We start from the raw sequence: 23,904 nt of genomic DNA, 5'->3' as shown, positions 1-23,904 counted from the left end.
AATATTAATTAGCAACCCACGGTTTGAATGAACTAATGGACTAACGAAATGAGGAAGCTTGCGTCATTGACGACCTGTATAGCCGAGTGGTTAGCGATCCTACCTACGAAGCTAGAGGTCCCGGGTTCGAATCCGTAGAATCGTAGGTGCAAGCATTTATATGATGCATATGGATGTTTGTTTCCGAGTCATGGATGTTTAAATGTATTTATGTATATATGTATGTTTAAGTAAGTATATTGTATTAAATTTTATTTATATAATCAAAACAAATCTTATAACTATATTTACAATACTACGACTACATAAAATTAAAACTATCAATACGAATATTATTAATATTATTGTATTAAATATATCATTGTCTTGTACCCCTAACACAGGCTATATAATATGTTTAACTTGGGGCAAGATAATTTGTGTGAAAAGTGTGTCAATATTATTATTATTATTATTGTATCTAATGGATATAGTCGTGGATTCTCATAAGCTTTAACATGTAGTTAAGTTTTCAGTTATATTTTAATTAATGCACAATTTGAGTTTATGGCTAATGCATCAACCGTGTAATATTTTTTAAGAAAAACAAATAGAAAATTAATTGCATTTACTTACTTAATACCATTTTATCAATAAAAGTTGGTAGTAGTTACGATTTTGCTATTAGATAAAAAAATATTAATTTTCATTTATTTTAACAATGCAAACTTTTAATGCATTATTTGAAGTATAGCTGGTGCGTAAGCCGTGTAGCTAATACTTATGCTTAAAATTTTTAAGTAAAAAAAAGAAAAAAATTGCCTTGCATTAAATTTACCCTTTTTTCAAAAAAAATTGTATCTATTATTTTAATATTTAATTTCATAATTTATAAGTATGTCAAATGCATTTGTATCCAGCATTTTTCGTCTAAAAGCCCCACAATATTGCCAAAACAACGCTAACGTCTTAGATTAAACTCGAGCCAGTCTCGAACAATGTGTGACGTTGACGTGCCACATGTTCTGTTTGACTAACTTTGCTATTAATTGAAACTAAAATGCCGGGTTGCGTAGTAAAACTTTATAAATATAATACTACAAAAAATAAGAAAGACACTGGGATCACATGTCATCAGTAAGTATTTTATATTTTATTAATTTCATTGTAAAATAACACGAAGCGTATGTTACAAAATTTTAAAGATGCCATTGAGTGTCAAGATGCCACTCACACAAGCATCTAATAGTTGCCGTAATAAGAAAGGTATTGATCATAAGATAGTGCGTATATTATGATTTTTCAATTTAATTTCATAATTTATTGACGACTGAATGCCAAATTAATTTGTTAAGAGCATTTTTCGTCTAAAAACCCACAATGTTGACAAAACAACGCTAACATCGAAAAATTCGCTAATAACTAAATAAAGATCCGCGGCGTTCTGTTGATAATAAACAGATTTCTGGTGAACAGGTGCTGGTCAAGAATCCTATATTCGTCAGTCAATGGCTAACATAAAATAAATCTACCAGTGGGAGGCTTCTTTGCACAGGATACCGGCTAGATTATGGGTATCACAACGGTGCCTATTTCTGCCGTGAATCATTACTGTGTTTCGGTCTGAAGAGCGCCGTAGCTAGTGAAATTACTGGGCAAATGAGACTTAACATCTTATGTCTCAAGGTGACCAGAGCAATATATTGTAGTACCGCTCAGAATTTTTGGGTTTTCAAGAATACTGAACAGCACTGCATTGTGATGGGCAGGGTGTATCAATTACCATCAGCTGAACGTCCTGCTCGTCTCGTACCTTATTTTCATAAAAAAAAATCGACAACTTATCATTGCACATGTAAAACGCTTAAACAGTTCGACTAAATTCTAACTAATCCAATATTTCATGCATTTGGCTACAGTTCAGAAGTAAGGTTGGCATATTATTTGTTAAATTGAACAAGATGGTCTTTACGCTGAAAGATATATTTAATTGTACTGAAATATATATCGAGACAGGATAGCTGTTAATTATACATATCATAAGATACATAATAGCTTTAAGGGTAAATGTATACACTTCTACAATAAAGTCCCAGCCACTGTTCAGGCATTGTCTATAAATAAATTTAAATGTTTTATAAAAAAATGGCTCTGTCGTAAATCCTATTACTCCACTGCTGAATATCTAAATGATCGGACAGCCTGGGACTAGATTGTGATTATTTTATAGCAACTGTACAATATTGTATATTTTTATTGAAAAGAGCGCAAAAAAAAAGAATGCTGGGAGAGTTTCTTGCGCCGCTTCTTCTCTCTCAGAGCGCCATTTGTTTCCGAAGCGGTAGTAGTATCTAGTAGTATAAGAAATGACATCAAAAAGAATTCTAAAGGAATCAATTTTGAGAAAATAAATGCCTTTTATGCCTTTTATAATTAATTATGTGTTTGGATTAGGCGTTAGTCTGTTAAATATCAATAATGATGGCTTTTGAGGCTACTTGGAATACTGGAAAATTTCTCATTATCTTCTGCGATTATTACACAAATTAAAATTGAAAACAAAATTTACGAATATGCGGGACTCGAACCCGAACGAACTTACTTTAAAAAATAAAAAAATGGCTTAGAAGTGACAGTGCGGCGCAGCTAACTTAACTCGGACAGCAACCAGTCTCGCTCAATAATTTTGTCTTTCCAAGATTGCTTAGCGCCCGTGTAAATTGTGTGTATGTGTGCGTGCGTCGATTCGGACGCTAGTAGTTATAGTATAAACTTAAAGTACTACTGTTCTATTACTATATTGTGTCAAAGGAAAGAAAGGGTTGGACTAAGGATCCCTTAGCATGAATTTGGATTTAAAAAGTATTGTAGTTGATAGAGCTTTAGTCCACGATTATAATGATACCACTCTTATTACAAGGTAATGCACCGTTTTCAAGAAAAAAATTCTAACCTAAAACAGGTAAATCACGTAAATAAACACTACATGAGCGCTGCTATCGCGGCGGGAGGCTAGAAAGTAGAAACTGTCATAAAATGATTTTGGTTTCTTAGTAAAATATAAGTACAGGCAAAGGGTTCAAGTTCATACAGCCATAAATTGTATGTTGTAATAAGAGTGGTATCATTGTAATCGTGGACTAAAGCTCTATCAACTACAATATTTTTTACATCCAAATTCGTGCTAAGGGATACTAAGTTTTAACCGAAACGAATATACATCAACCACCTTCATCCATTATTGAAGGACGATGGCGGGAATGCATGTATTTTGGGACCCACTGAAAGAAGTGGCGTACATCATCGAAACCTATTAATAAATGTAGAACCTAACACAACTAAAAAAAAGCAAATCGTAAATCTAAAAATGTGGGAGAAAAAAGATATTATACTTAAAAGTAAAATATAACCTAAAATTATTAATCAATATCTATTGTTCAATCAATAATTTGTATCTTAAGTGTAGGTATGCCTAATTACTGTCTGCTAAAAGATAATACTTATATATGTGGAATTCATTCTTTTTTCAAGCAGTTATCGAATCTTTTAAAGATACTTACCTTCTGATATTAGTATCAAAAAACGATACTAATCTTATTGAATCTTATTTTGAATTACTACTGAATTACTGATTTAAGTAGGTATATGTAGATAGTTTGATGGTGTCGGAACATCCATATAAAAAATTACTGTCATGTCAATAATGAAAGTAATATTACATAGAGTAATATTTATTTTATTTTATTTTCATAGGATGGCTAACAGCCGTCAATACAAATACATATATCTACATGTTTATATATGGGGCAATTAAAAGCCTCCACAAATAGGTATTAAATAGTATTTTTTTTACGTTTTTACAAATGCTTAAACTAATTAAAGGCTAATGCCTAGTACACAGTAATCTGTGTACTAGGTAACTTACACATTTTTGCAATTTAAATTGACTTAAAGTATACACATATTATGTTGTCATTATATTAGTTTTCTGTGACTTGCAAATAATCTTGTATAATATGTTTCTTAACACTCCCTATATTAAATCAATACTGCCGTTTTGCTCTATTAAGGTACGGACAGACGTGCTCATTACTAGCACGAAAGCATACTTTTATTGAGCATGTGCTTATTAGTAGCACGTGTGTACTGTAATGAGCATACTTATTTAGAGCGTGCTTAAAAATCAACCGACGCGGACGTTTGATTTTCGAGCATGCTACCTGAGGCGCGGGTAGAAGGGGGTGTGCTCCGAGCGCGTCTGAACAGGGTTTGCTTATTAGTTATTAGCATGCTATTATCGATTTGATCTCGATCCGCGGTGGGCGACTCAATATGTCGCGTTGGGGAGAAGAAAAAACTTTGCTGTTTGTGTCACATAATCGAAGTTACGAATGTCTGTGGAACACACATTCTCCTTTATATAAAAATAATATTGCACGAAATGCTTATTAATGAGTATGCTTAAGCAAAAGCATGCTTATTGCTGGCAAATGTGAACAGTTGCATGAGCATGCTAACTTTAAGCATACTTAAAAGCACGCTTTTTTGAGCACGTCTGTCCGTACCTTTAGGCTGTAGGTGTGGTCTATTGGCGGCAATCCAAGCGCGGTGCCCCGCTAACACTCTGAGACGCTTCAATCACCGCTGTTGACGTGGCCGCGTCACAAATCACACAAAAACCTAATAACTAATGACAAACTTAAAAGCTTGAACGTGCTCATAAATTGTTCGATTCTTAATTTTATTTGACAACTTACCTATTTATATCGTTATTTATGAAGGGCTTTTTTAAAATTATGTTTTATTGTAGCTTTTTGGCTGGCTCAAAACTAGATGCAACTCGATGATTTTAGTTAATTTAGAAAGAAAAAAAGAAAAAATGTTTATCGACGTCATTATACTTTCTGATAAGAGTTCTTAAAGTTAAACTAATCTAATTATGATCTAATGGCGCCAATGGGCCCCCAACTCAGCATAGTTGTGGTTTCGAAAAAATCCACAACGCTGGTCTTTCGTGGAAACCCAGAGAGCGCTACTAACGCACAGTCCTGTCACACGAATCTGTACAAACTATTAATTCTCTATGTATTTATTTTTATATTGTATATTATACATATTATATATTATTTACATTATATTTATAAATCCAGATACACTGTGACATATGTGTGTGAATTTAGGTTGACAGTTAACCTCTATTTTGAGCAATGCATGCACTCTTACACAAAGTTACATACAAATCGCGAGTGTAAGACGTAGCTTGTCACGCACACTAAAGTTATAAACCTGGCCTGTTTTTTAACGGTTGTCTAGCAGCAAGACGTATAATTTATTTAAGTCGTTCATTATAGCATTATATTTACTGATATAAAACAGGAAGAGAGAGAGAGATATGTTCCGATATGCACTGCGAGCACCGCGCAGTGCTATCACAGTAGAAAAATTCGTTCCGTTATGGACTGCCAGTATACTGCCGCAGTACCCTAGGGAAATATATGACGTCATAAATCGCCGCCATATTCTACTGTGAGCACTGGCGTTTTCGAGGTAAGGTACTCGCAGTACTTTGATCACGTGATCCGTCAAAACCACTCGAGTGCCTAACGTTTTATAAACAATACCTACAGTTTAATCCCAAATATTTTTAATTTGACAGTAGGTACTAAAACAACAGTTTTTTTTAATGAACTAGAAAACTTTAATACACTCGTTTGAATGCTGCGTCATAAAATACAGCTGACAGTATACGGGATTGCGTTCCGTTTTAAATAGTAACCAATATAACTGGCTATATAGGAACGGCTTCACAGTATACTAAATTGACGTCACACTGTTCAGTGGTCGCAGTGCATATCGGAACATACCTTTGGTTTGTAGAACACACAAGCATTCCTTTTTAAAAAACATTAAACCTACAGTTTGTTGATTTTATTTTATACTAAACACTTATTAAATGTCAGATTCATGACATGATGGAAAATTATTTTCACGAGTTTCAGCGAAGCAAGCTTGAGAAGTCCGCAGAAAGAATAATTGCTCGTATAAACTTAAAGGAGTTTTAGAAATCTGTAGAATTGTAAATTGAAATAGGTATTGGGAACTCGATATATTTATTATTCGATTGGCTATTTATACCTACGTCTATAATGTTCTAAATGTATTGAAGTGTCGTATGTTCAAAGAGCCAATAATTATTTAAAATGAGGAATTTATTATAGTAATATAAAAAATATTTCATAAATATAAAAAAGTCGACAAGACGAATGTGTGCTGGGACACATAGTAGAAGTGAAACTTCAACGGACAAACTTTAAAAAGAAATTTGAAAGTTCCCCGTCATTAAACACATAATATTACAAAACAAATTTAAAAAAAAACATTGAAACAAAAAATAATACACTAAAATATTTATGTTTAAAAAAATTACAATAATATAGCTAACCCAGCAAAGGTCTATACCAGACCAATACCAAAGGTATATTATATTACTATAATATGCCATAAAAGTAATAAAAAAAATTCATAATTAAAATTTTTGATGCATAAAAAATGGATGACGACCGATTCTGAGTTGATCCTATCTCTCAAGTTGGACCAAACTGTACTCCATTGAAGTAATCCCCATTAAAATCCGTTCATTAGTTTAGGAGTTCATCGCGGACAAACAACGTGTCACGCAATTTATATATATTAAGATAATACCAAGGAGCGTAGCTGACTGTTTACGCCTTATCAAACAAATCGATTATAGTAACAATAGATTCACGTTTCTTTTCTATCTTGCCGTTTGAGGTGTTCTTCTCTATCGCAGGTTTTGTTTGTATACTGAAAGCCTATAAACATATGTCTACTGTGTCTATGGCCCGCCCGAACGTTATTTAATGAACTATATCAAAAAGTACGAGAGGCATTTTCTTTTTTGTAAAAAAATTATTGATTTACAATACTTTTTGATGTCAATTAAAGCACTACCATTGCTTCAGAAAGAAATGGCGCACTAAGAGAAGAAACGCGGCAAGAAAGAAAGAGCACATATATTGTGAGAATTCACAATATATGTGCTCTTTAAAACATCACTATTTAAACTTAGAATTTAGACAATCCCCGTTGAGTAGATTTACAACGAAGCCCTATTAAAATTAAAACATTTTAATTTATTTATAGACACGCCTGAACAACGGCTGGGATTTTATTACAAAAGAGTATATATATTTATACATTTAAATAGGAAACTGATGATTGGGAATTATATTTTTAGGTTATATGTTATTTTAAAAGTAAACTTATATTTCTCATCAAAAATCAATGAGAAAAATGTCTATATCTCGATCGCCGCGCTGCCAGCTCATAAATCTTAACATACAAATGGATAGGATAAGCATCCACTAAAACAAACATAAAAAAAATCATCAAAATCGGTTAAGTCGCGAGGTCACGTCACAAATTGTTATATTTTTTATGACAATAAGAAACGAGACGAGCAGGACGTTCAGCTGATAGTAATTGATACGCTATTACAATGCAGTGCCTCTCACGATTTTTGAAAAACCCGAAAATTCTGAGCGGCAGACATAAGATATTAAGGCGAAGCGTAAGCAGAAAACACGCAAACATGGTGTTTTAAGACAAATTTGTGGTGAAAGTATAGCATTTCGAGCCATGAACACTACTTAATCCTGTTACACATATCCTTAAGTCTTATTTGTAGGTTGCTAATGCTTACTGTTGATTATAGTTAACACTGCCGAGCCTTTTTGAACTACCACTTTTCTTTGAAGTTAAACAAGTTTTTTGGCAAAGAAAAGAAAAGTTTTTTTGAAAAGTTATTCTTATAGCTTATACTTTTTTGTGTAGGTTAATTTATACAGATTAGTAGTGAATAACGAGGATTGTAAGCACATAAACTGTTTTCTTGGCTTTATTACATAGATGGCGGGCCGGAAGCGGTGAACTAATATCGCTCAAGGTCGCTGGCATTTAGTGTCGCCTTAAGTCTCATTTACCTAGTAATTTCAATAGCTGCGGCCGCGGCGCCTAGAATATATTCAGAATTAAAACCGTACACATCAGATCTAAATTGAATGATACATCAACGAATCGCAGATAGCACTGGAATGGTATTGAGGTGGTGCAATACCGCAGCTGTAGGTGAGTCCAGCGACCTAATTCCGCGTTTAATTAATCGTAAAAGCACCACGCCCGATCCAGTTGCTTTCGGTTATTTTAAAACAAGCTAATTAAACCCACACTTGAATTCGGAATAACAGATTAACTACACGAAGTTACGTCTGGTAAATTTACGAAGTTCGTTGTTACTGGCTGCTCTCCAATAATATGGTTGCGAATTTCAGATGTATTAATGTATTCATTTTATAAAGCGCCACTATTCTAATATATTTTCAGTCACAGACGACTCATTGTATTTTGTTTTGAGCTGATGGTCTTGCTTCCAATGCTCTTAAGTCTAAATAAATAAAACTAACTAGTATAGAAATTCGCTCATATGTCTCATTTATACAAATACCAATTCAAATTCAAATTCAAATATTTTTATTCAAAATAGGATGTGACATTACTTATTGAAAGTCAAAAACTACCACCCATTCCAAACCAAATGCCTCAGACCAGAAAAACGGGCGCAACAAACTCAGCGGGCTTTTTTTTCATTGAAAAAATATGTTTACAAAGTAATATAATTTAAATACAAACTTCTATCGCTGTTAAGCTATACGTCTTCCCATTGACAGACAGCAGGTACGGATAAGGTGAGTATACCGTCGATAAGTTTAATGGGACAGAAAAGTCAACAGGCCACAACCGGAGATAGGCTGAATATTGGGAACGGCAGTTAGACTGTTTGCCAATCCTTCATTATAATAAGCTATCACATCTCATAGATAGATTTAGAATGGAAATCGTCAAAACCATTCATTAACGATTTTCATAGGTTTCAGTTTATATAAATTTTACTCTCAATGAGACGTATTAGAAATTACAAATAAGCAATTAAAATGTTTACTAACGATAAGGTTATATGGTAGGTGCCTAATACAGTGCAAAATACAATGTAAATATTGTTTAAAATGTTAATCTCAGTAAAGACAAAGCAACCCACTCACGAAAACGGCTGTAGGTAGTAATTTGTTTCATAATTACTCAGTATGTCTTTGAAAACTCGCTTCGAGAGATTCAATAGATAACGAATATAAAAATAAATTAAAAAATAAAGAAGAATGAAAGTATTTATGTTTATCATTTGTTAATGTGAACATAGTACAAAGTATTGTTTACTAGAGACATAACTCACCATGGAATGTAAAAGTTTAGCGAGTACATTTATCATGGTTATACATTGTAATGAAATAGTACATAATATAATAAAATTATTCGAACGTATACAGTTTCGTATATAATAATCATTACACACATGCTTTAAATCCTCTATTAAAGATTCTAAAACAGTTAGCTTATTGGGAACATTAAAACACCCAATATTCTAATAACCATTACATCATCCATACGAGTGTTGTAATGAAATTCAGTACAACATTACAACACTCGTTTGGATGATGTAATGGTTACTAGGACTGGCTTTTTTAATCTTAGCAGTAAGCTAACTGTTTCAGAATCTTTTATAGAGGATTCATATTATGGGTGTTGATAAAGTCTTGTATGCAACTGTAGATAATTTGGTATTAAAATACACTTGTGATACTATTATCAATCCACATTCGTGTTTAATACCCCTAATTACACAAAAGTTGCATAAATAACTATAACAACGTAATGTATAAAACAAATGTGTTGCGAAATTCAAAATAATTGAAACATTGTGTGCTAATGTTAACTATAACATAAATTACCCTCCTATTGATACCACAGATCGGAAATGGAGCGACCACCCTTAGGCTATATAATAATAAATATTTTTACTGTCCGAAATTATTAGAAGAAGCCCGCTGAGTTTCTTGCGCCTGTTCTTCTCAGTTCTGAGGGATACATATTCGAATGGATGGTAGTTTTTTTTACATTCAATGAGTAATAATCCCATTTTGAATAAAGAATATTTGAATTTAAATTTAAATTTTCATACATCATCATTTGGAAGTATTATATTATATTATTTTAATAATCTATCATATGTATGTCGCAGGGATAATAACAGAGATTTGGTCAATTCCCTAAGTGAATTGATCAAATGCCGGGATTGTTGTTATTTTAACATCCTCCGAGATTTCACCACATCACTGTTTTTATCATATCCCTGCGACATCTATATAAATGTAATTGTTGTTGGTATCTATGTTTGTTCACAATAGACTCTAGAACGCCTAGAACAATTTTGATGAGATTCATGCGATCTTCAAATTATCGCAGTTCATCTTCAGCAAGTGCTTCTTTAAAATTTGATAGATATCAATTATTTATGGTATTAAGTTTATAAGCTAATTATTTTTCTTATGAAATGTTAAAAAGTATTGTATAATTATATACCTGTTCCAAATAACCTTTCAGCAGCTATCTAACGGCCGTTCCCAATATACTATCTACAGATAGAGATAAATTACTACCTTCTACTGTCAGTAATTAGGTGTCAATAATCTGAGGATGTCCCAATATACCCGATAAGTCATTCTTATCGCCTTATATTGAGACTCGTGAATTGCAATTTCCATACAAACTTCTATCGCTGGTAATTGGTAAGCTATGCGTCATCCCATTGACATGTACGGATAAGGTGAGTTACCGTCGATAGGTTTATTGAGACAGAAAAGTGAACGATAGTTACGATTTTTATCTCAAGTAGGCCACAACCGGAGACAGATTGAATATTGGGAACGGCCGTAAGGATTATGTATCTATTGCTTTGAATGCTACGGATATATAATTTGAAAATATAAAACTGACTTACCGGCGATTTGTTCTGGTGGGAGTTCATCGGCCTGAAATTAAAAAAATAATATTAACCATAGACACTATAAATAAGCGAAGCGAATCTATTGTACCTATATCTAGTTAGATACCTCACAGTCTCATTTATAGATATCAGTCATCAGTTCCTGTATAATATATAGTTATATATTTTACAGTAACTGATGTTGATTGACAGGTCGTAAACAGTCAGTTACGATTCGATTTAGATCCTTACGGTGTTATTTTATAAAAATAATTTAAACATGACCATACTTAGGTTATAGCAACGTTTAAAATGGAGTCAGAGAATCTTTTTCTATTACAAAATAGTGTTTAGCTTGTGTTTAACTAAGACGTTGCTAAGCTGAACATATACTGATGTGTTCAGGAACAATTATAGGAACGCAGTTTTTGTCAGCTGTCATCTATCTGTCACCATATAATCTAAATCTACCCTAAGAATATGATATATCCGTTAGACATAACTAAGACAGCTTCGACTCGAGTTTAAATATACCTAAAGCAATGTCTAAAGATTGTTAGGCGCTAAACAACAGAAAGACACAGATTTGTAATAGAACTTTTTTTAAACAAGTGTTCAACACATGTTTAAGTATTTGTTAGAAAACCGTTAGTATATTTTGACGTTTAAGTGCTTTTGTTGCATCACTTTGCATATTATATTGTAATTGACATTATTTGTAAATTTATTTGAAAATAAGAACTTGTAATACCTAATCTGTTTTGAAAAGAGCAACCTTAGGGTTTCTTGCTCATTCTTCTCTAAGGAAATCTACCTTCCGAGTGAGCTGTATGAAAAAATTACATATTTCAAGTGTAATATAATTTACCTATGAGACAAAATAATTTTGATTTGATTTAATAAGCTCAGCTTATATTCAGCTGTCAAATGACTATAAATAACAAATCAAAGATAATGCTAAGCTTAAACTCAGCTAAGTTTTATGTGAGTATATATTGTGAGCAAAGTCTGAGTAGGCTCTATAGATCACAGCCTAAGTCTATGGAAAAACATTAATACCTAAGTATATATCAAATAACTTGAATAAGTTATGCGTGATTTCTTATTGTTCATTTTATTTAGAACATGTAGGTAACATTTATTTAAATAGGTTATTTTTAAATTAACATTTATGTAAAGATAGAAGTGATCCACAAGGTTGATTCACTTCTATCTTTATAAAAATGTCTCATTATTCTAAAAGATCGACTTCAGATAAAAAGCAGTTCTAGCCAAGAAACTAATGAGAGGTGAGTGTTAAAATATTTTAAATTTTACATCGCAGCTGTCACGAACTATGTCAATGTAATTGTTAATTAAAAGAAAACGTTATGGACCATTTATTCTTTAGTTGTCCGTTAATGAGGTATTCCTTGTACAATTTTATACCTCCTCAAATCCCCCGCGCCACCTTTTATAAATATTTTATGTAAATATATTTAACAAAATAATATTATGTTATAACTAATACTAGGAAATTTAACGGCTGTTCCCAATATTCAGTCTCTTACTTGAAAAATCGTAACTATCGTTGACTTTTCTGTCCCAATAAACTTATCGACGGCAACTCACCTAATCCGTACACGCGGTCCGTTAATGGGACGACGTACAGCTTACCAGCGATAGAAGTTTCTATGGAAATTTCAATTCACACGTCCCAATATAAGGTGATAAGAATGACTTATCGGGTATATTGAGACAGCTTCAGATTATTGACGGCTAATTATTGACAGTAGAATGTAGTAATTTATCTCTATCTGTAGATAGTATATTGGGAACGGCCGTAGTCTAATAAATATAACAGCTTGTATACTTGTTTCAGGCTTAGTAAGAAAATTGAACATTGTTCAATCTTGGCACCGATTATTACGATAAACATTGGAAAATTCGTTAACACCGATCAAATAACACACGCTCAGCTCATAGGTCTACTGAAACGTGACATTGTCTGAATTGTGGTGCCAACAGAAGCCACAACAGGAAGAATATAATAGAACGTCATTAAGAAAGTCAGTCGATACAATATGTACTGTTAATTTTATTATTATCAGTTTTCAAGACAAAAGCATGTCATAAAACGTTTTACAAATCAAAAGTTCCTGTAATACTCGTCTGAATACATTCATTTTCGAAGTAATTTTGAATTGAATTACCCAAAACATTACAATCTTTCCATTACTTTCCAATACATTATTATTTCTGTTCGTAGAACTAATTTTAGTAATAATTGTTTAATTATAATTAAAATAGTGATTTTAGACATTTTTCATAATAGTTATTGACGTTGACAATAGAAAATGTTACAAAATATCTGAAACTGTTTGTTATTAATAAAGTTTTAAATTAATTCAAACATCCCAACTATATTATAAATATATATATTAACACCGGTTACTATTATTTTGATTGCTGTTTTTTTTTTTGTTTAGCTTGGGGACTTAATTTGAATAGTACAATCAAATTATGTTTTAGTAATTTTTTTCCATCGAAAATTATTTTAAACTTAACTGGAAACTGTATTGATGTTTGTTTCATAAATATTAAATTACTATGTGCAACTAGATCTGTTTTTTAACTTAATAAATATACTTAAAATTTCCAATTTAATACAATTTTCACAAATTGCTACTTTTACACTCTAAACGTTGAATATCCGTTGATTTGACTAACAACAATTTTAGCACAAGTTTTTAATAAACAAATCGTAAATTTATTCAAATGTTACGAATATCATTGCAAGCTACATATAAACTGATGCTTAAAATATTGTTTTATATGTTTATTTAAACAATATGTTATGTTTTTTAAAGTGATAATCCTCACTTCTAGGATTAATACACAAATAAAATTTGAAAAACAAAATTTTATGAACGATGTGGGATTCGAACCCAAGACCTCCGGCGTTCCGTGCCGGTGCTCTTACCAACTGAGCTAACCGTTCAACCGGTTAGAGCACCGTCACGGAACGCCGGAGGTCGCATGTGTATATTTGTAAATGATAAACTCATATGCAACATAAACGGTTTTAAAATAATTTCGCGTATAGAGAGCTATATTATCAGTAACCTTACGTACGGTTTTAAAAACTTACTTATACAAGTTAGTATTGATATGTAGTACTTGAAGATTCATAAAATAAACTTTAATTTATTTGACAACCAAAAGGAGGCGATGGCACTTCATAGAATTTATGTTATATTTCGAAAAATTTTTTTTACTATTTGTTTCTACATTAATTAATGTCTTTTGGATTGAGATAAAGATAAAATATAACCGTCACCTAACTTACCACAGGTAGAGGCTTTATGATGATTATTATTACTTTATTTATATAACTGTTACGGCTATAGCTATAGGTAACATTAAAAGTTATATTAACTTCATGGTTGGGTATTTGACTAAATGTTTTTTTATTATTTTGTTATAAAGTTATAATAAACGAAGTAAAACAAAGTTACAGGCATTTAAACTTTAAGGGTCAGCTGTCCCCATCTCGCAAAACAAAAATTTTTAGTTACTATGGCAAAACTAAGGTATGACGTCACTCACGTGACTTATAAGTTTTTTTTTTATGGAATAGGAGGACAAACGAGCGTACGGGTCACCTGTTGTTAAGTGATCACCACCGCACACAATCTCTTGCAACACCAGAGGAATCATAGAAGTGTTGCCGGCCTTTAAGGAAGGTGTACGCCCTTTTTTTGAAGGTGCCCATGTCGTATCGTCCCGGAAACACCGCACAAGGAAGCTCATTCCACAGCTTTGTAGTACGTGGAAGAAAGCTCCTTGAAAAGCGCACTGTGGAGGACCGCCACAAATCCAGATTGTGGGGATGATATTCTAACTTGTGGCGTGTCGTGCGAAGGTGGAATTCGGTTTTAGTTTTAGTTTTTTTGATTTTAGTATAGTCTCCCATTATTATTAAAAGTATACTAGCGCCTACAGAAAATAGTAGAAATATGTAGAGTATAGAATGGAATGTAGAATGAACTATGGGGAATATTCCCCAGTTTATACTTCTTCCCTCATTCGCAACTAACTCACTAAACAGTGGCACTAGCTCGAATTTATACAAATAAAACTTTAAACCAAAATTTAGGAACGATGTGAGACTTGAGCCCGCGACCTCTCGCGTTCCATCCGAGAGCTCTTACCAACTGAGTCAACCGTCTAACTGATACTTCGTTCGTAAATCTTGGTTTGCCTTCAAGCCTCAGGTTGTGGTCCCACATCGTTCATAACTTTTGGTTTCAAATTTAATTTGAATAATAATAATATTGACACACTTTTACACAAATTATCTTGCCCCAAATTAGGCATATATAGCCTACGTTATGGGTTGCAAGACAACGATATATGTATTTACTTTAGCATACATAAATACATATAAACATCCATGACTCGGAAACAAACATCCATATTCATCATATAAATGCTTGCACCTACCGCGATTCGAATCCGGGACCTCTAGCTTAGTACGTAAGATCGCTAACCACTCGGCTATAGATCATCATCCCAGAAGGGATATCAATTTAAAAATAGCTATTTATTATTATACTAAATTGCTAGAATTTATTCTTCATAGTCTTTTTTATATGAAGAACTCAATATTGAGTTTTCAAGACATTTGCAACGAATTCAGTCATTCATTTGGGTTGCACTTAAATATTTATTTTTATCTTTACGCCACAGGCTAATCCCACTTTTCCGTCAATCAAATCTCGATCAAACACGACCCACTTTCGAATAGGCAGATTCGAATTAATTCAAGTATCTACTGGGCACACAATATAATAATCAATTTTGATCATAATGTAACGTGATCCTAGTATTCGGTGAAGCTTGGGCGCTTAATACGCTGGAACATAATAATTTTATTTAACTTGCAATTGATACGAAAATAGAATCATCGGCCTTTCAAGCTCTCCATTTCAAATATATTTGTTCTTTAGTATGCGTACGTTAGAAGTTAATATTTCGGAGAAAATGATGATTTGATGTTTTAACTTAAATATCGATATAAGATATAAATATCGATATCGATATTAAACAATGTACAGTAAATTATCGAAGTTATAGTTTAGTAAACATGTTTTTTGTTAATAAAAACCACTATGTTAGGATATTTCTTTTTGGGGTGTATTAAATTTATTCTCCTAAAATAGTAGTAAATTATTTTTTTCGACTCATTTAAACGATATCTTTAAATTACGACTAGAGACACTTTTAAGTATTTTTTTCTAAATATTTGTTATTTTTAAGAGTTCAAAATACAGTTACGACTGTAGTTACAACAATTACTTGTGTATTAAGTTTTTTAATTAACATAAATTTCTCCAAATATTGCCTTTTTAAAGGATTAAGTATCATAATACTTTATAATAATTTATTCTTCTAAATTATTTTAGTTCGTATTAATTAACAGCTAAACGAGTTCTGAAGACGAGTTCATAATTGTCACAATAAAAAATTTCATAGCCCAGCACTGCGGTGGATTACTGTCCTAAAAATATGCAAGAAGAAGATATGCAATTTTATACAGATGGTAAAATCGTAAAATATTTCTGTAAAATTTTACTTATAAAATTAAAAAAAAACTACTAAAATACTTTTTATTTACTACGTAGCAGAAGAAATACGATAATTATTATTGATATTATTTACTAAAGGACGGGGAATTTTATAACAGGTGCAGCCTGTTTTCCCAAAAACAGAAATCTCTAAAACTTATTGCACCTACCCAGTCTTCTGTTTCCAGACCCATGTTTGATATCACTAGTTAGCACTATGAGACGCACAACACGACTGATCAGAAATTTGCTGATTCCAGCGTTCAGGGTTATTTCTGCTATTTTACGGACTCGGCCTTTTCGATACTTTCACGTAAATGGGGGCAGTGGGGGTAGCGGGGGACCGCGGTTCCACATTGCCACGGTTGCCTGCGCGTGCGCCGACCAATCGCGTGAGCCTCAAGCGGTAGGATGATAACGTATTTTTAGTTGAAAACGTGGAGAGGAAAACGTAAACATTTACATAGTACCGTGCGCCCCAATGCATTACCAACCGAAAGCTTTAAGCTGCACGTAATAAATAATGCACTTATGATTTCATACTTTTATATATCAGAGCTTTTGACCGAGGGATCTGATATTTACGCTGAGGTCTATGGAGCGTACTTAGATTTTACTCAGACTTTCCTTACATATAACTTCATCATCATCATCATCAGCCGGAAGCCGTCCACTGCTGGACGAAGGCCTCCCCCAAAGATTTCCATGACGATCAGTCCTGCGCTGCCCTCATCCAACGTATTCCGGCGATTTTGACCAGATCGTCGGTCCATCCTGTGGGGGGCCTACCAACACTGCGTCTTCTGGTCGCCATTCGAGGACTTTACTGCCCTAACGGCCATCTGTCCGTCGACCTATGTGCCCTGAAAACTGCCAGTTCAAATTCGCATATTGGGAACGGCCGTTAGTAATTCTGTGACGACATATTCTCTTGATTGCATGAATCACATCAAGCTGCAGATAGACAGAGTTTCTTTTTCCTTTTTTGAGAGAGAAAACGAGCAAGGGCAAACTGATATGAAGTGAATACTAATGCCCATCAACGTTTTCTATACCAGAAGATTTTGAGGATGTCACTATGCTCTCAGCGTGAACACCTCAAGAGTAGTTGCAGAATTTTTTTTTTTATGATAATAGATAAGCCCTGCACCATTACAATGCAGTTCCGCTCAGGATTATTGAAAAACCCAAAAATTCTGAGCGGAACTACAATTGCGCTCGTCCACTTGAGACATAAGATGTCAAGTCTCATTTGCCCAGGAATTTCATTAGCTACGGCACCCTTTAAACAGAAACACATTAATGCTTACACATTACTGCTTCACGGCAGAAATAGGCGCCTTTACGGTACCCATAATATAGCCGGCATCCTGTGCAAAGGAGCCTTCCACTGGCATAACAATGACACACGTTAAAGGAGAAACTTACCAAAGAATTATTTCAGCTGATTCCTGCAGCTAGATTGTGCAATGTTGCAAAACATGCGACAGTCTGAAATATCTTCTCTTGTCTTATAATCCCTAAAAAGGATGAGAACTAACATCAAAACCCCGCATCGCTAACCATATTCCGCTTGTATAAACCCCGGAAAGTGATTAAAATGTTTCTTATTTCTTCTTTCTCTCGTGATTAGCTGACTCGGCAAACGTTGTTTTGCCATATAAATAATTTTTAGAGTTAGACCGTGTCTTAAACATATCAACAATACTTTTATTTCTAAAATAAAAGAATTTTTCCAAAATAAATGCCTCAGTTACTCCTTATTACATCACCTACCTGCCAATAAAAGTCCTGTCAAAATAAGTCCAGCCATTTCAGAGATTAGTCGGAACAAACAGACAGACAGACAAAAATTGTTGAAAGAAATGTTATTTTGGTGTATATTATATACTCATATACATGTAGTAAAAAACGGTTATTTCAATATTACAAACAGACACTCCAATTTTATTTATATCTATATGTATATAGATGAGCTGCAGTCGGCGACGTTTTTGCGTGGACGCTATAAAGCAACTAAAATACTGGGCCTGCATTTAGCGTTATAACCAAATATAACCTGTAATATGTTGTCCCGATCTGTTCTGAATTTGAAAATTAGAATTAAAATTCAGTTTGTTTATCTGTATTTATGTCCGGGCAAAACGCAAAAAGACTTAATTTTTTTTTATACTAATTTTTAATTTTTTTTTTATTTGTTGGTACAAATAGACGAAAATTCATTAAAGTATATTTTTGAATTGGTTATTGTTTGCTCTACAAACAGCCAATATTCTTTTAAATATAATATACAAAGAAAAGTTTTAACTTTGTTATGATTTTGTTTTTATAATATAATATATTTTAGATTAAATTAATTAATTTTAAATTATTTATAGATGAAATAATTACATAGTGTAAGTGATACTTTATTCATCAGTACGTTGCATAAAATATGATACTCGTTCTTTATTTGTTTGAATTTATTACAATTTATTATTTAATATTTAATTTATAAGTGCTTAGTAATTTAAATGTCATAAATCTTTTTGTTATAAAAAGCTATATAATTATGTATGAATTAAGATATCAACATAGCTATTAATAATTTTTCTACTCATCATTTAAAACCATGGTAACAAATAAAAACATAAAAATTATAAACAAGGCTGTTTTCACACGATACACGTTTAAATATTCCTCTAACAGTTTTTTAAACTTCTAAAGAATTTTTAAGTGTCTGCGTCTCACGTCATTAAGATGGCAGCCTGTCCCCTTATTAATTTACGGGGAATATATTGTAGGTAGACTACGGTCAACAATAAATAAAAATGGTCAAGTGAAACCCCAAGGGTTCCTTACCATCATAAAAGACACTATACCTTACATATACCTTATAAATACTTTAATAAAACAATCATTTGTTATTTCAGAAATTATCATCATTTGAGCCGGAAGACGTCAATTGCTGGACAAAGGCCGCCACAGTACTTGGTCGCCAATTTCTTTCAATGGAGTTCTTTACTACCCCAACGGGCATTTGTCCATCGAACTATGTGCCCTGCCTAATGTCATTTCAGTTTCGCAGTCAGCTGGGGCTGTGTCTGACAGGTGACTTTGGTTCTCTTACAGCTCCTCATTTCTGATTCAACCTCTCAGGGAAACTCCGAGCAAAGCCCTCTTCAATGCCCTCTGCGCGACCATGAGCTTTCTCATGAGGCCCATAGTAAGTACGCACAACTGCGTTTTTTATTTTTTTATTTTTATTATTATAGCCGATAGACAGACGGACGGAAAGACCAACGAGAGTTTTTTTTTTGGTTGGTTAGCCTTCGCGTAAGTAGCACAAAAAACAAACAAACAAACCAACAAGTGACCAGTATGCTCGATTGTCGTATTAAAAAAAATTGTGGTTAATATTACACCACAACTTCTCAAATCAATTTCTAATGCGATTCCGACAGAACTTCATCCCCAAAATAGCACGGGGACAAAGCTGTTATATATTATACACTACCAGAGCTCTAATTACAACCTGCAAATAGTTTTTTATTACACAGCTGTGATTAACAAACTCTATAATGTGCGCAGCCCGCCCACTCGCATTCGTTTGTTTACAGAATTCGTACGGCTGCGATATAATATGTTTCAACGTAAAATAAATCCTCCCGAAACACGCTATGGACCAAATGGTGTTTATTGTGCGAGAGATTCCCAGCTTTATCGTGCAGCTGCTTGCCGAATAAAATTATAAATAGATCATAGACAACAAAGCATTAACGATTCTTGCACAAATGCCGCAAGACGATTTTCGGTTATCGATTCATATATAGCTGATTACAGTTTTTTTATGTGAGCTGTTGTAATTTATGATAGCTCTTCATTAGTATCTAAAGGCCGTTTTCAATAACGTATCTCTTGTAACTGATACATTGCTATCACCGTTTAATGACAAGATTTTATCTATCCATAGTTATGTCCAATATAGTTATGTTATTTTATTTTATTAGGGAGGAAAACAAACAGTAGTACATGACATAAATAGGTTAAAAAAAGTATACATCTATTTACTATTGACAGTTTTCGCATATAAGAAACTATAAGCGTGTTACAAATAATGAACAAAAATACAAAAAAAATCAAGAAGTAATAAAATAAAAGTATATAGATATCATACACGAAGACAAAGTGAATGGAAATTATAGTATTCATGTATTCAGCTCTCAAGAGAACACGCACTCATCTAACACCTTGTCAATCTACCCCTTAACGCGTTTGGTGACGTATTGATTAGATCGAAATCAGGCAAGCCAACTAATATCTGATTTATTGCTGGTGGACACCTTATAAAATAAGAATGTTGCCTGTAATTAGTACTGGAATGGGGAACGTATAGAGTACATTTTGTCAGGGGTGTAGTTATTGGGCGTTTTGATACCAATTTGTGACGATAATTTAGAAGAATCTATCTTAGAGTGAAGTAACTTAGAGTAAAAAACTGTATCAGCTATTTGACGTATTATTTCTAATGGTAGTATGACTGTTACATCTTATTATATAATCTGTATCATATTTATTACACTTAAATTGTAAATATCTTAAAATACTTGTTTGAATTTTTTCAAACCTGAGAGAAATATTCAAGGGTACTTCGAAGATATGAACAGTATAGCAGTAGAAGTGGGGCCCCCATATTGAAGGATTGGCGAATAGGCTTAGTTCTGCAGCATATGCGGTTAAGAAAATCAGACGATTAACTGACATAGATACGGCGAGATTAGTATACTTTAGTTATTTTCATAGTATTATGTCCTATGGTATATTGTTATGGGGCAGTGCGGCCGATATTAATACTATCTTTGTGCTGCAGAAGAGGGCTATTCGCGCGATTTATAACCTAGGTCCTAAAGAATCATTAAGAGAAAAATTTAAAGAAATAAACATTTTGACTGTTGCTTCTCAATACATTTTTGATAATGTTTTGTATGTTCATAAGCACATTGAGGAATTTTCTAGAAACTGTGACATTCATAATGTTAACACGAGGAACAAACATAAACTTGTTATGCCTACTACTCGGTTGGGTCGAGTTAGTAAGTCTTTTGTTGGGCGATGTATATGCTTCTACAATATGATCCCAGAAAATGTACAAAACAAATGTGTTACGAAATTTAAAAGAATTGTTAAAAAACGTTTGTGTGGGAAAGGTTATTATAGCATAAACGATTTTCTTAATGACACCACGGACTGGGATTAAAGCGAACACCCTCAGGCTCTTTAATTATTAATGTTTATTGTACGATATTACATTGTAATCCGTATTTTATATAAAAAGAAAAGCCCGCTGAGTTTCTTGCGCCCATTCTTCTCAGGTCTGAGGCAGTCTCTTTTGAATGGGTGGTAGATTTTGACGTTCAATAAGTGATTATAAATCCTATTTTGAATAAAAATATTTGAATTTGAATTTGAATATAGTATTTTAATGAGTTTTACGCTAGAAAATTGAGAACTTATCGGTTTGATGAAACCAGAAGATTTCTTGGCCTTTTTCATTTTATCGTCAATGTGTTTTTCATATGTAAGTTTACTGTCATGTGTAACACCAAGGTCCCTTATTTCATTATCAGAATTAAGAACAATGCCCTTTATCTTATATTTGTGTTCTATTATATTATACTAACGTGAAAAAGTAATGAAATGACATTTTAACACGTTTAGGTCTAGTTTATAAAGATGACAGTATGCCTCAAATCTTTCTAGATTCGCTTGGAGAAGCTGACAATCTGAATCTCTGGTGATATTTAAGAATATTTTCATATCATCAGCATACAGCAAAAAATTTTAAAAGATTCAAAGCAAATGCCTACATCGTTAATAAATATATTATTAAATAATAGAGGGCCTAGTAATGAACCTTGTGGCACTCCAGAAGAAACAGTATTCCAAGAAGAGGTATAGCCTTTTACAACAACTTGTTGAGACCTATTTTCAATGTAAGAGAGAACCATCTAAATAGTTTTCCATGTATTCCAGCAAATAGACGTTTCCGTAACAGTATGAAGTGATCAATTCGGTCAAATGCTTTACTAAAATCGCTGAAAACAGCATCCACTTGTCCACCCCCGGTCTATACCTGCAGTCGTGTAATCAATATTGTACTGCTTTGATATAGCACTAGATAAGAACATAAATGTCTAAGCGTGCAATTTTCCGTAACTTGACGTCTAATGTGGACCTATTTTGTATGAAAACTTGACTTAACTGGGCTTAAACCCAGAGTGCGCTAGATCCCTGTAAAGTTATTCACTTCTAAGCTCAGGGCGACTTTGTCAATTTTACACCTACCCTTTGAATATCTTCGCAGGTTTGTGTAGGTTTCCTCATGATGTTTTTTTAATCACACTGGGTTCAAGCCCAGTCAAGTTATTCAGTTGTAATCCCAGTGTGAGTTTGTCAATTTTACACACAATCTTTGAATATCTTCGGAGGTTTGTGGAGGTTTCATCACGTTGTTTTTCTACCCACACTGGGTTCAAGCCCAGTCAAGTTATTCAGTTCTAAGCCCAGTCAAGTTATTCAGTTCTAAGCCCAGTGTCAGTTTGTCAATTTTACACACAGCCTTTGAATATATTCGCATGTTTGTGTGGGTTTCCTCATTATATTTTTTACCCACACTGGGTTCAAGCTCAGTCAAGTTATTTAGTTCTGAGCCCAGTGTGAGTTTGTCAATTTTACACACAATCTTTGAAAATCCTCGCAGGGTTGTGGAGGTTTCCTCATGATGTTTTATTACCCACACTGCGTTCAAGCCCAGTAAAGTTATTTATTTCTAAGCCCAGTGCGAGTTTGTCAATTTAACACACAGCCTTTGAATATCTTCGCAGGTTTGTGTGGATTTCTTCATGATGTTTTTTTTTACCCACACTGGGTTCAAGCCCAGTCAAATTATTCAGTTCTAAGCCCAGTGTGAGTTTGTCAATTTTACACATAATCTTTGAATATCTTCGCAGGTTTGTGGGGTTTTCCTCATGATGTTTTTTTTTCCACACTGGGTTCCAGCCCAGTCAAGAAGCTATTCAGTTCTAAGCCCAGTGCGAGTTTGTCAATTTAACACACAACCTTTGAATATATTCGCAGGTTTGTGTGGGTTTCTTCATGATGTTTTTTTACCCACGCTGGGTTCAAGCCCTGTCAAGTTATTTAGTTCTAAGCCCAGTGCGAGTTTGTTAATTTAACATTGAATTTCTTCGTAGGTTTGTGTGGGTTTCTTCATGATGTTTTTTTACCCTTATATGTTTTTAGAAAACAATATTGCAACATTCACGAAAAAGTATGTAAATAAACAAATGCGACAAGTTCCGAAAGGCCGTGCACGGATTGCGCGGCTCGCTGGATGAATCCGCGCGCTCAACCGTCCGCGCCGCGCATGCATGCTCTCAG

General features: G+C 33.4%; 1 protein-coding gene across 1 annotated transcript in view; it reads right to left on the bottom strand.

Annotated features, from left to right (window-relative positions):
• The window catches only part of LOC126966553 (troponin C-like), a 208,543-nt gene that overhangs the window by 9,009 nt on the left and 175,630 nt on the right, over window positions 1-23,904 (bottom strand). Inside the window, exons 2-3 of the mRNA XM_050810689.1 lie at window positions 16,656-16,701; window positions 10,892-10,922 (exon numbers count right to left, since the gene is read on the bottom strand). Coding sequence (XP_050666646.1) covers window positions 10,892-10,922; window positions 16,656-16,679 — 55 coding nt within the window. The 5' untranslated portion in view covers window positions 16,680-16,701. The remainder of the gene's footprint in view (window positions 1-10,891; window positions 10,923-16,655; window positions 16,702-23,904) is intronic.

The sequence above is a fragment of the Leptidea sinapis genome, chromosome 10 (genome assembly GCF_905404315.1).
Source record: "Leptidea sinapis chromosome 10, ilLepSina1.1, whole genome shotgun sequence".
Classification (NCBI taxonomy): domain Eukaryota; kingdom Metazoa; phylum Arthropoda; class Insecta; order Lepidoptera; family Pieridae; genus Leptidea; species Leptidea sinapis.
The sequence above is the reverse complement of the archived record's forward strand: the minus strand, read 5'-3'. Positions and strand labels throughout refer to the sequence as shown.